The 14523-nt window shown below is 40.1% G+C and overlaps 1 protein-coding gene across 1 annotated transcript in view; it reads left to right on the top strand.

Moving 5' to 3' along the window:
- Positions 1-11644: 11644 nt before the first annotated feature.
- IFT46 (intraflagellar transport 46) overlaps positions 11645-14523 on the top strand; it is a 36441-nt gene continuing 33562 nt past the window's right edge. Inside the window, exon 1 of the mRNA XM_089091496.1 lies at positions 11645-11763. Within this exon, the coding sequence (XP_088947622.1) occupies positions 11731-11763 (33 nt within the window). The 5' untranslated portion in view covers positions 11645-11730. The remainder of the gene's footprint in view (positions 11764-14523) is intronic.

Genomic DNA, 14523 nt, shown 5'->3' with positions numbered 1-14523 from the left:
TGTAAGCGTATTCTAACATTTAAAACACACACACACAAACATACAATAATACACACACACACACACACGCACACACACACACACAAAAACACACACACACACACAAACGCATACACAGACACACACACACACACACACACACGAACACAAAACACACACACACACAAAAACACACACACAAAACACATACACAAAAAACAAACACAAAACACACACACACACACACACTTAAACACACACACACAAACACACGAACACTAAACACACACAAAAACACAACAACAAAAACACTAAAAAAAACACACACACACATACACACACACGAAACACACACATACACTCACAAAAATACACGCAAGTTTTCTGCCTGAAGTAACAAGTTTTCCTTAACACTAACAAATTTTCTCTCCAAAGCAAGGCCCTATCCAGGGGGAAGGGGGTTACCCGGTTTAACCCCCCCCCTGAAATTTTTGACCGACTCGAAAATAAGTCGAAAATTAGTAAAACCTAGGTAAAAATCAGTAAAATTAGTCGAAAACTGAGTCAAAAATTAGTAAACCCCCCCAAAAAAAGTAAAAAATTAGTAAAACCCGCCCTGAACAAAAATCCTGGATACGGCCCTGCTCCGAAGTATCAACTTTTTCATTAATACTATCAAACTTTTACCTAAAACTATCAAATTTCTATTAGAAGTAATATTTTTCGCCGGTTAATCAACACAAGATTGCGTTAATTAAACTTGCTCCTAACGCAAGTTTATCGGATCAACCTATTTTGTGCTCCCACCTCCCCTAAAGAAATCCTGGATCCGCCCCTGATATAAAGAGGGATAGAACACAGACCCTGCTTAACTCCTGATTTAATTCAAAACCAGCTATCTCATTCGCTTCGTAAAATTGTCAATAAAATTCGAAAATAATTGTTTGAAATACCCGTCACCCGATCTTTGTAAATATTTTTGCAGTGCACTCGCTCCTGAAAAAAAGTAAACACCTAAAATAAATTCCTGGGATAGGGAGAGGGGCTGAAAAACTAAAAAAATTATTTTCTGGTAAAAATTTTCTACTTTTTCAAGGGAGTGGGACTCTTTGGATAAACTACGTTCTTGCGATGTAGTCACTCTTCCTCCCTCTCTACTATTAGACATAGTAATGTAATAGTAGTGGGGTTGGGGTTAATCTATCCTATGGCACACATACGGACTTTAGCACAGGGAAATCAATAGGGAATTCCTGGAAGTCAGATAAGTGGAGTTCCTAGCCCCTTGCACCTGTTCCCGGCTGGCAAGATTCCCAGATACTATTACACAATATAATTACTTGAAGTGTGGTCAGGATAGTAGGGAAATTAACATAGCATTTTCGTGAGTCCTATAGGGGATGTATATGTGAAGCTCCTAGTACCTTTCACCTGTCAATGCGGTCGGTAATTTCTAGCGGAACCCTGTTTCTAGGCAAGATTTCCACCCTTGGCAAGATTCTCACCCTGACAAGATTCCAAGCACATGCCCTATTTCTAGATGAAATTCCCTGGTGTTCCAATTACCTGGAATGTGATCGGGATAATACACAAGTTTGAGGAGCTCTTAACCCCTCACATCTGCACAACGCAGTCACTTGTTCTTTTAAAGGGAACAAACTTGGCAAGACTTCATGACACACCCCTTTGGACTCCAATGACGTCATACGACGTACCCCGTTTCAAACCGTCGGGTCTAATATGCTCGACGCAATTTCATGTAGCCTGCGTCAGGAGCCCATGGGCGAATCCTGGCTTGTAACGTAACGAGAGCATACACCTTACGTAATTATTGTGCATCACTTTCCCGTAATACTTTTTTTTCGCCAGGAACCCCCAAAGGTTTTTTTTTTCATTAACTTAATGCGGCACACACTTTATGCAAGGTCAGCGTATCTTACGCATGGACCATCATTGCCCGCATCCATCATTGCCAGATGACACCATTTTGACATTTTTTAGCCCAAAAGCCTCAAGACATTTTCTGTTTTTTGACGTTTCATTTTCTCGCCCGAAACCCCTTTTGCATTTTTTTTCTTTCTCTATAGTCCTTGACCCCACCAGGACTCGAAAGTTCATTCCCTTTCCATGGTAAGATTCCCCATTTCTGGCAAACACTAGAATGATGCGTTACTCTCCCAATTTGATACACTTCAGGAGACATTTGCTCTCAAGATATTAATAACGATAAAACGAAAATATATGGTTTCTTTACGGGGGATATTAGATTTCACACTATCGCGACAATACGCCCCCCCCCCTCTAGCAGGCAATACCGGAGGAATAAAGTAGATATTAGATGCAAATTTAACACCTATTAAGAGCTTTTAAGGAAAATATTCATTTCTTTGAGTACCTGTTATATTTTCACCTCTTCCATGGAAATACTCCTTAATGTCTCCACCCTAACTTTTAAGCTGTAGCTCATCCCCACAATGACATTACAAGACTCCTCCCCCCCCCCCCCAACCCTGACGACACATCGTCTCCACCAAGACATTTTTCATGTATTTCCAATTAAAAATTATGTCTTTAAATCCCATGATTCAACTTTTTTTGCAACCCAAGCCAATCATGATGCCCCACAAAATACTCCACACCACCATGGCATTTCACCCGTGTGACACCAGCCCCCCCCCCATCTCCAGGATGACCTGATATTAGTGATGCATTTAAACAATATTAATAGATTTCTTTGAATGACTCTTAACGAAATACACCGTGTCATTGAGTATCGTTTGATTTCACTCCTCCTCTAGCAAAAAGTTCATTTAACACCTCCAACCTTATCTTTAAGCTCTAGAGTATAATAGTAAATGACAATGCATACACCTTGGTAAAGTATGGATGATATTAAACACCCCCATGACATCACTACATCTCCCCCCAAGACATCTTTCAGGCATTTCCTAATAAAAATTATCCCTTTAAATCCCGCGATTCAATTTTTTTTTACAACCAAAGCCTATCATGATGCCCCCACAAAACACTCCACACCGCCATGGCATCACCCCCATCCATCACCATATGGCACCAACCCCCCCCCCCCCCGGATGAGCTGATATTAGTGGTATATTTAAACCATATTAAGGGATATTATTGAAAGACTTTTAACAAAAATATCCATTTCTTTGAGTTAAACTTATAGATATTTCACAATATCCTAACAATAGATTCCACCCGCCACCTAGCATTCGTTTTCAGAGGGCGCCATGATAATAGATGCAATTTTTAGGCATTGTTGTGACTTATAAGAGGACAAACTATAAACAATAACATTTGTAATTTAAGGAAAGATGAAGGGAGAGGCCTCCGGGGGAAGGGGACCGTGTTTGGAGGAAGGACTGTTTTTCTATTTCTGTTTATTTTATTTCTCGTTGCGCAAAGTACTAATTTCAAGTGTTTATATATTGTTATCCCGCCTCCGTCCACTACAGGTACAGCCCCCCGGTCGCTGGCCGCCACCATGGGACTGTTCAGTCCACCGAGCGGTTTGTCCCAGTCATTACGCAACCCAGGGGCATTTTTCAGCAAAAACATCAAAAGGCACAATAGGGGAAAATTCTTGTTCCCACCCATCCCACGCGCTGTGGGGAGTTTGATCTGTGTCTACTCATTCCGAGAACGGAATCAGAACTTAGGCTAGGCGATAAAGGAAATTAAAAAATGGTCTTGCTCGAGATAATTTAAAAGGAGTATCTTGACATCCCACTCACAGTGGGGGAGTTTGGTCTGTGTCTGTTCATTCCGAGAACGGAATCAGAACTTAGGCTAGGCGATAAAGGAAATTAAGAAATGGTCTTGCTCGAGATAATTTAAAAGAAGTAATAATAAGGAAATTATCTTTGGGTTTCTACGACAACTCTCTAACGTCAGATCATCCCTGTTTCTAGAGTTCAGCTGGCAAGATTCCCACCCCTGGCCAGATTCGTGCCATGGCAAGATTCCCGCCATGGCAAGATTCCCGTCCTGGTAAGATTCCTCGCCCTGGCAATATTCCCATCCCTGGTAGACCACCCAGGATTCCACAAATTCTAGTATTTCTTCTGTATTGCCAAGATTCCCATCCATATTTGGCATATTGTTTTTCTGAAAGATTCCCAGGATTTCCGTGACCAGGTCTAATATGAATGATGCCAGTGTATCACACAAGCTAGACTAAAAGGACCCCATGGGGGTCCAGCACAGCACACACGCACGGAGGCTGCGTATTAACGGCAGTGCACATATTAAGCGAAGATACCTAATGAGAGAGGATGGAAAATCAACTTGTGAGAAGAGTAGATGCCCAAACCGTTAAAAAGTATACTTATAGCCCAGAGCGGAATAGGGCTGCCAAACTCTTTTCACTCTGACACCATCTCTCATACCCCCTCCCTTCTCGTCATCCATGTGGTACCAGCCCTCACATCCTAGGACATTTTTAACCCTTTTCGTTCCGAAAATAAACTTCTGGAATCACGTTAAACAATATATTTTTTTGAAATCAGAGAACTCCCCCCTGTCTTAACTACTGTTTGATACTCTAAGCATTTCACCACACAACACCAGACTATTACTGCCCCCTGTGACACACCATTATCATTTTCTCCCCCCCCCAAAAAAAAAACACTTTTCAAAATTTATTGTTAAAAGTTTTACTTCACGCCAATTCACGCCAAAGTACCACACTATAACTTTTCTCTAGCAGCCCTCTGTCATCGCCCAATCCCACTTTTCAGACATTTCTTGCTAAAAATTTTACATCAGCTTATTCATTCAGGTTTTCACAAGGAATTCACGCCACAGAGTATTTAAAACACTTCTCGGGCTTTCCTTGTCTTGGTAATGATTTTACACTTTGCCTTTGATTTCTACGGTGGTTTTGATTTCTAGGGTTACCCATGATTTCTATAGTTTGCTCTTGTTTGTTATGACACTTCAGGGTTTCAATGTTTTGCTAATGTTTTCATAGAAGTCGACCATGATTTCTACACTTTGATCTCAATTTCAATAGTATGGTCTTGATTTCTATGACTTGGTCTGGAGTTCAAGGGTTGACTCTGCCATGTAGATAAATACCTTACGATTTTTCTTGGAATACACTGCCTTTCTGGGCCTCAATATTTCGAAGCGATAAGACACAATCGTTTACCACTTGATGCTTTGTAAGAACGTCAGGGAATATGATTTTGTTTCCCTTGGACACCAAGCATTCTTGGGTTTATTGTTTATTGACAATAAGCAATAGTCACATTTTGCTAACCACAAGACGCCCTTCATCACCATTGTTAGCGTCTTTTACCATTGGAAACACGCAAACAAAAACAAAAACACACACAAGAACACAAACACACAAAAACAAACACACACACAAACACACACACACATACACACATACAAACACTCACACACACACACACACACACACACACACACACACACACACACACACACACACACACACACACACACACACACACACACACACACACACACACACACACACACACACACACACACACACACACACACACACACACACACACACACACACACACACACACACACACACACACACACACACACACACACACACACACACACACACACACACACACACACACACACACACACACACACACACACACACACACACACACACACACACACACACACACACACACACACACACACACACACACACACACACACACACACACACACACACACACACACACACACACACACACACACACACACACACACACACACACACACACACACACACACACACACACACACACACACACACACACACACACACACACACACACACACACACACACACACACACACACACACACACACACACACACACACACACACACACACACACACACACACACACACACACACACACACACACACACACACACACACACACACACACACACACACACACACACACACACACACACACACACACACACACACACACACACACACACACACACACACACACACACACACACACACACACACACACACACACACACACACACACACACACACACACACACACACACACACACACACACACACACACACACACACACACACACACACACACACACACACACACACACACACACACACACACATACACAAACACAGACACACACATATATACACACACACACACACACACACACATACACACACACAAAGACAAACATATATATTTACACACACATATATATACATATACACACGAACATATATATACACACACATATACACTGCATATATACATATACACATACACATTAGTGTGTGTGTGTGAGTGTGTGTGTGTGTGTGTGTGTGTGTGTTTGTGTGTGTGTGTTTGTTTGTGTGTGTGTGTGTGTTTTTGTGTGTGTGTGTGTGTGTGTGTGTGTTTCAAATGTTAGAAGACGCTTACAATGATAATGAATGGTGTCGTATGGTTAGCAAGACGTGAATATTGCTTATTGTCAAGTAACATTAAACCCAAGAATATTTGGTGTTCAAGGGGAAAAAAAATCATATTCCCTGAAGCTCTTATTAGGCATCAACTGAGAAAGGATTGTACCATATCACTATGAAACATTAAAGCCCAGAAAAGCAGTGTATTCCAAGTAAAATCGTTAGGTATTTATCTACATGACAGCGTCAATCTTTGAACTCTAGATCAAGTCATAGAAAGCAAGACCATACCATCGAAATTCTGATCAAAGTGTAGAAATCATGGTCAACTCCTATGCAAACATTAGCAAAACATTGAAATACTGACAATCTTATAAAAAACAAGAGTAAACTATAGAAATCACGGTTATCTCTAGAAATCAAAACCACCGTAGCAATCAAGGGCAAAGTGTAGAAATCGTGGTCAACCTGTAAAATCATTACCAAGACAAGGAAAGCTCGAAAAGTGCTTTAAATACTCTATGGCGTGAATTGCTTGTGAAAACCCGAATGAATTAGTTGGAGTAAAATTTTTAGCAAGAAATGTCTGAAAAGTGTTTTTTGGGGAGATGGGGCGATGACAAAGGACAGCTAGAGAGTAGTTATAGTGTGTTTACTGTGGCGTGAATTGCTTTCGAAATCCTGAATGAATCAGTTGGAGTAAAACTTTTAACAAGAAATATTTGAAATGTGTTTTTTTCGGGGGGGGGGGGGGAGGGGGAGGCAATGGTAGTGGTGTGTCACAGGGGGTAGTAATAGTCTGGCATTGTGTGGTGAAATGCTTAGAGTATCAAACAGTAGTAAAAAAGGGGGGAGTTCTCTGATTTCAAAAATATGCTGTTTAGTTTGATTCCAGAAGTTTATTTTTGGAACGAAAAGGGGTAAAAAAATCCTAGGAGGTGAGGGTTGGTACCACAAGGATGACGGGGGGGCATGAGGGGCAGCGTCAGTGTGAAAAGAGTGTGGCAGCCCCATTCCGCTCTGGGATATAAGTATACTTTTTAACGGTTTGGGTATCTACTCTTCTCGCAAGTTCATTTTTCATCCTCTCTCATTAGTTATCTTTTCTAAATATGTGCACCGCCGTTAATACGCAGCATCGGTGTGTGTGTGCTGTACTGGACCCCCATGAGGTCCTTTTAGTCTGGCTTGTGTGATAGACTGGCATCATTAATATTAGACCTGGTCACGGAAATCCTGGGAATCGTCCAGAAAATCAATATGCTAAAAATGGATGGAAATCTTGGCAATACATAAGAAGAACTAGAATGTGTGGAATCTTGGGTGGTCTGCCAGGGATGGGAATTTTGCCAGGGCGGGGAATCTTACCAGGACGGGAATCTTGCCATGGCGGGAATCTTGCCAGGGCGCGAATCAGGGGTGGCAATCTTGCCAGCTGAACTCTAGAAACAGGGATGATGTGACGTAGGGGGTCGTCGTAGAAACCCAAAGATAATTTCCCCATTATTACTTCTTTTTAATTATCTCGAGCAAGACCATTTTTAATCTCCTTTATTGCCTTGCCGAAGTTCGGATTCCGTCCTCGGAATGAGCAGACACAGATCAAACTCCCCCACTGCGCGCGGGATGGCCAGATTCCGTCCGTGGAATGAGTAGACACAGACCAAACTCCCCACAGCGCGCGGGATGGGAGGAAACAGAATTTCCCCCTATTGCGCATTTTGATATTTTTGCTGAAAAATGCCCCCTGGGTTGCGTAAGGAACGCTCGGTGGACTGAACAGTCTCTTGGAAGCGGCCAACGACTGGCCGCCAGGGCTGGAAATCTTGCCTAGAAACAGGGCTCCGCTAGAAACAACCGACCGCATTTTACAAGTCCAAGGGACTAGGAGCTTCACATATACATCCCCTATAGGACTCACGAAAATACCATGTTAGTTTCCTTACTATCCTGACCACACTTCAAGTAATTATATTGTGTAATAGCATCAGGGAATCTTGCCAACCGGGAACAGGTGTTAGGGGCTAGGAACTCCACTTGCCTGACTTCCAGGAATTCCCTATTGATTTCCCTGTGTTAAAGTCCGTATGTGTGTCATAGAAAAGATCGACCCCCCCCCCACTACTATTACATTGCTATACTGAATAGTACAGAGGGAGGCAGAGTGGGGGCATCGCAAGAACGTAATTTATCCAAAGAGTCCCACTCCCTTGAAAAAGTAGGAAATTCTTACCAGAAAATTATTTTTTAGTGTTTCAGCCCCTCTCCCTCTCCCGGGAATTTATTTTAGGTGTTTACTTTTTTCAGGGGCGAGTGCACTGAAAAAATGTTTTTAAAAAAATTGGGTAACGGGTATTTCAAACAATCATTTTCGAATTTTATTGATATTTTACGAAGCGAATGAGATAGCTGGTTTTGAATTAAATCAGGAGTTAAGCAGGGTTTGTGTTCTATCCCTCTTTATATCAGGGGCAGATCCAGGATTTCTTTAGGGGGAAGAGCGCAAACAGGTTGATCCGATAAACTTGCGTTAGGAGCAAGTTTAATTGACACAATCTTGCGTTAATTAAGTAAATTACACTACCTTAGACTACGTTACAGTACGCCCCCTGGATCCGCCACTGCTTTATATGGATTATTTTGATGGACTTTTTTAAGGAGCACAGGAAAGGCAATGGGAGACCACGGAATCAAATGGGGAGGGAAAAGTCTCCTGGACTTAGACTATGCTGATGAATTTAGCATCCTAGATGAAAGTGTGAGCAAAATGAAAGAAATTTTACAGGTTTTACTAGTTCAGGGTGCTAGAATAGGTTTGAAAGTTAATGTTAAGAAGACTAGGTTACTAAGGCTAGGGATAAATGAAGATGAAAAGGTGATGTTGGGCAACAAAAAGATTGATCAAGTAGGCAGCTTCACTTACCTTGGCAGTATTATTAATAAAGATGGTGAGAACAGTAAAGATGTTAAAATTAGAATAGCAATGGCCATGGCTCAGGGTGTTTTTTCACAGTTAAAAAAAGTTTGAAAGAATAGGAGAATAAGTTTGCAAACCAAGATTAGAATATTAGAAGCTATAGTGATGACAGTGGTTAAATATGGCTCTGAAGCATGGGCCTTCCGAATAGCGAATGAAGATTTGCTAGATGTTTTCCAGAGAAATTACTTACGGATTGTTCTGGGTGCCCGGCTGACTGACCGTATTTTAAACAGTAGGTTGTGCGAAAAATGTGGTTCAATACCAATTTCTAGGGCTATAATGAAAGAAAGGTAGAGGTGGCTAGGGCACGCTGTGTAAATGAAGGATGACATATTGCCGAAGATTGTCCTTTTCGGCCAACCGTCTAAGGCTAAACGGAAAGCAGGTCATCCTCGTCTGGGGTGGGAGGATGTCATAAAGAATGATTTAAAGGAAGTGGGAACTTCCTGGGAGGGTGTAAAAAGGGAGTCTTTGAGTAGACTAGGATGGAGGAGGAGCGTGCGCAGCTGTGTTGGCCTCGGGCGGCTTGGTGCTGCCGTGAGTTTTTAGTAGTAGTAATAGTAGAATGAGAAAGTAGCACATGGAACTAACATTATTTACGATTTATCCCAACGAAAAATAATTTTTACCCAAATTGGGCGAAAACGTCATTAGATCAAAAAACGGTGAGATGACAAGGCTGTTTGAAGTATCAAAAGGCAACATGAAGATTTCGCCTTTATCTATCCTTATAGTTGCATCTGGTTATGCTTTCCGTTCAGCACATTATTGACGTCAATGATTTACCTATTATGAACTTAAAAAAGTCCATGGCAAAAGTCAAATTCTGCTTAAATCGAACCATTTTGAAAATATAAAGCCTAGAATATATAGCATAAGCCCTAAAAAATATTTTAGAAAAAAATTATTTTCTTGTGAACAGTATTTTGAGAACAAAACGTAAACAAGATACAGAAAATGGATTGAGCCAATCAATTAAACGGGGTAGATATGGTAGAATTTAGAGTACGAATCGTTTTTTGCTAAACACAATCACATACCACCTTCCGAACTGTCGCATCCAATTTGCCACAAGGACTCCTCTAAAATACAAAGGCGTTCGAGGGTTTTGTTTGTGCTAGGTATCAACATTTTCAATTTAACAAACCTTCAACAATTCATGAATGTTTTATTACGTTTCTAATTAATTCTCAAGTTTTAGAACAATTTTCATAAGCCCCCCCCCCCAAAAAAAAAGAGAAACAAAGCAAAATTTCAGATGATTCAAGTTACAATTAGATACCCCTGATCGTCAGACCCGTTCCTAGGGTTGGTGGCACTCGGGAAAATTAATTACAGTGCCCCCTCCCAAATATTAGCATAAAAGCCGAATCAAAGTAAAAGATTGGATCAAAGTGGGCAATTTCCCAGCCACTGCGACCCCCAAGTCACGGCGTCCGGGGCAATTGCCCAGGTTGCCCTCCCTTCCCCCACCAGGAACGGCTCTGCTGATCATAAATATATTGTTGTGTCCTGGGGGGGGGGTAGGGGCACAAGAACAGCCTCCCCCTCTAATTGTGTACCAATACCCAATTTATACATAGACTATAATGTTGATTTTTTCCATTCTTTCACGTATAATAAAAAAAAAATAAAAAATAAATAGTAAAGATGAAACAACATTTAAAAAAATTATTCACCAAAAAAATCTCTATAATACGATAGTGGCCAAGTATAACAATACATTTATTTATTGGTTTTAGATGCGTACATTTCTACAGAGGCACGTGTGGAAGAATTTTCTTGAGGAGAGAAGGAAAACAGTAAAGGAAATTCGATGGGGGCAATAGTGTAAAGAATTTCTGTGGTAATTTGAGCAAAAAACTGTCCAGAAATTCAAGAAAATTCAGGAATTTTTAGAGGGCTTAGCCTTCCCGCCCTTTGCTCTGGGTACATCCCTGATTCGACATGTCAAAACATTTGCGGCCTATTATTTCAAATTAATATATGCTGTGAAAGCATTTATTTGTGTTCTGTTTGAGACCCAAGCTGTTCATTTTCTCTTCTGACAATTTATAACAAAGCTCAAAATATTCCCTTTCTGGTAGCAGACGCATCAAGTTTAAATTCATTTTCCATTTTTAAGATATCTTCAAGTTTTTCACTTGAAGGTTTCCAAAAGGGATCGAAGTTTTAACAGTTTCAATCTGTTACTATAGCAACTTGTCATTCTGACGATGGAAAACAAACACTGGAAGAACTCAGTCCGTCGTCTGGATGTTTGAATAGTGATTCTATTAAAGTCCCCCTTCTCTCTAGTTACGAACATGGACGATTCCTTTAGTAATTCAGAGTCTGAGGTAAGTTTAAATAAACTTGTTTCAAATTTAAGTTGAACAGTTTCTTGAATTTTAAGACATAAACCACGTCCTATTTGACACAGATATAATTTAATAAACGTTTTTACATTTTAAAGCCGCAAAGACACGGATTGATCTTCTCGTTTTATTAAAAGTATTTGTTTTATTGGGGTTTTTTTATTTTTTATTTTTTTTTAATTTGTTTGTTTGATTTATGACTTCTCAACACCTGCAAAGTATTCCTTTTAGTTGATTTCAAGTGTTGTGCGAAACACCCAGGCTCCATTTTTTATTTTTCACTTACTCTGTAATAATGGAGGGTACAAGGAGAGGTGCTAACCAATATTTATATAAATGTGTCACTTTGCGTCCCTGTAATTCTAAAATATATGCATCCCTCTAATCCCTATATTCAATGTATTCCTGTAAATTAAAAATAAAACATAATTTCTTGAGCGCCTCTTGTTGTTAATGGAAATTATAAACATAGAAAACAAAAACAAAAACAAAATTATTCAAGATAAGGTGGATTATGACGCAAATCAGTTCGGTTTTAAGTCACGTATAGGATGCCAGCATGCTCACCGTATACTTGCAAAGGTGTTACAAAAAGCACATCGTTTAAAAACGGAAGTTCACTTTTGTGCGTTAGACCTATCTAAATTATTTGTGTACTTCGGTTTTGGTACCAGAATTCATTTATTTCGATTCATTTATTTGGTACCGAGCTTTCGATACTGTTTGTCACTCTCAGGCATGGTTTTCTCTGGCACGTTTGAGCATAAATAGTTCAATTATTTGTGTACTTCGGTTTTGGTACCAGAATTCATTTATTCAGTTGAGGCAGGGTTCCCGGGCCTTTGGTAAAATCCCAGTTAGATCTGGGGTCCGTCAGGGTGGTGTGCTTTCACCTCATATTTTTAAAGCTTGTTTATTGAAAGTTCTTAATATGATACCGCTTTCTTACTCTTCAGGGTTGTCAAACATCTGCTATATTGCATATGCGGATGATCTTCTGCTTGTTAGCAGGTCAAAGTTTACATTAATGAAGTCTGTGCTACTAGTATCGCGGCTGTATGGGGAAATCGGATTAAGCATCAACACTGATAATTGCGAGTATTTAGTGTTTAATTCAAAATCTTCAGCAACGCCGCTTGATTGCGGCGTATTTTCTGTAAAAAGTGTTGAATCTTTCCGATGGCTTGGGATCAATATTTGCAAATCGCTTACCTTATTTCGTTTCCGGGCATTGAGTGATATTAAAGAGAAGCTAAAACTGGGGTATGCCAAAATTGTCCCCAACAGGGGAAGATATAACAGAAAAGCATTGGCTAAATTGTACTCGAGCTTTTGTGACCATGCGGTTTTGTTCCCAGCTGGCCTTTACATCCTGTTTCGGCCAGGGGATATTAGCGATATTAGAATTATGTATTTCAGATATTGCAAGTTTTCATTGTATCTGCCTCGCAGATACAGTAATAGAAAGATGATGCGGATTTTTGGCACTCCGGATATTGTAAATTGTTTTGTCGGAAAAAGTAGCCGTCTTCAAGAAAACATTTATGCTACTTTGGGTGTTAACCACCCACTTATCCGGGTAGCCACAGCGCATTGAGTGTAATATTTATTTATTGTGTTGTTGTTAAATGTATCTTTGTGGTGTTTTTTTTTCTCTTTTCTTGTGTTACTCTACTTCATTTTCTGTATAGTGGGTCAAAAATAAATTATTATTATTATAAGTGGTGTCTTACAAATTAGTTTGTGCTGAATATTTGTATACCATCTTAATATTACCACACCGCAAACCATAGCGTAATACTATCACCGAAATTTTCATGGAAATATAGTCTGAGCATTCTTATAGAAAATATTAGTTTAATTATAGGAAGTGAAATTATTGGGCTGTTGTGTTATTTACCCCTTTCACTACCGTATTCTACTTATGAAAATGACAAGCACAATTAAATTTAACTACCTTAGGGACGAGACGTCATGAACTGACTATTAACTCTGAACTAAAACGTCTTTACTCCATTGACACCTAGTTCTTCCTAGCCATTGCATTGGCCGTTATTTTATGTGGGCATTTTTTCAATAATTATTGTGATTTTTATGTGTGCTTTTTACGTTTTTGACAATTACCTAGTGGTTGTACTTCATTTTTATTTTTTTGACACACTTGACGTTAGCTACCATACCTTCTAGCTGATAAGATACATATATTCTATTCTATTGCGTTTATTTGCATTGAATGTGGCGTTTTCTTGTTTTTATGGTATAAGCGTCAATTTCGTACATGAGTTAAAAAGTGACTTGATTTATATCCTATCCGATCTCTTTTGCTGCATTGAGGCTTCTTCTCTTCTCAGTAGTCGTCGAATATGGCGACGGTATTCGGTTCTGTCAGGCACTATACGCAAGAGTTGGGGTAGGCTCTGGCCATTGAACCTGTCGTACCATTTTTTGCGAGGTCGGCCTCGAGGTCTTTTGCCATGTACGGCATGTACCCGTGTTTCATATGGGATTTTTGGGAGTTTTACTTGATGCCATTCGTTGGATATGGCCAACTAGTGGAGTTGCTGACTTCTAATTCGGTCCATGATAGTGCATGAGCAGTAGAGAAGTTTACGGATGTCTTCATTGGATACTCAGCCACCGTATGTGATCCCTGAAATGCTACGGAGGCATTTTGTTTCAAATGTTGAGATTCAACGTTCCTCATCAGCTTTGATTGACCAAGTCTCACTTGCATAAATAGCG

Source organism: Artemia sp. Qi Xiang Cuo, chromosome 7 (assembly GCF_049724085.1).
Source record: "Artemia sp. Qi Xiang Cuo chromosome 7, ASM4972408v1, whole genome shotgun sequence".
Taxonomy (NCBI): Eukaryota; Metazoa; Arthropoda; class Branchiopoda; order Anostraca; family Artemiidae; genus Artemia; species Artemia sp. Qi Xiang Cuo.
The sequence above is the reverse complement of the archived record's forward strand: the minus strand, read 5'-3'. Positions and strand labels throughout refer to the sequence as shown.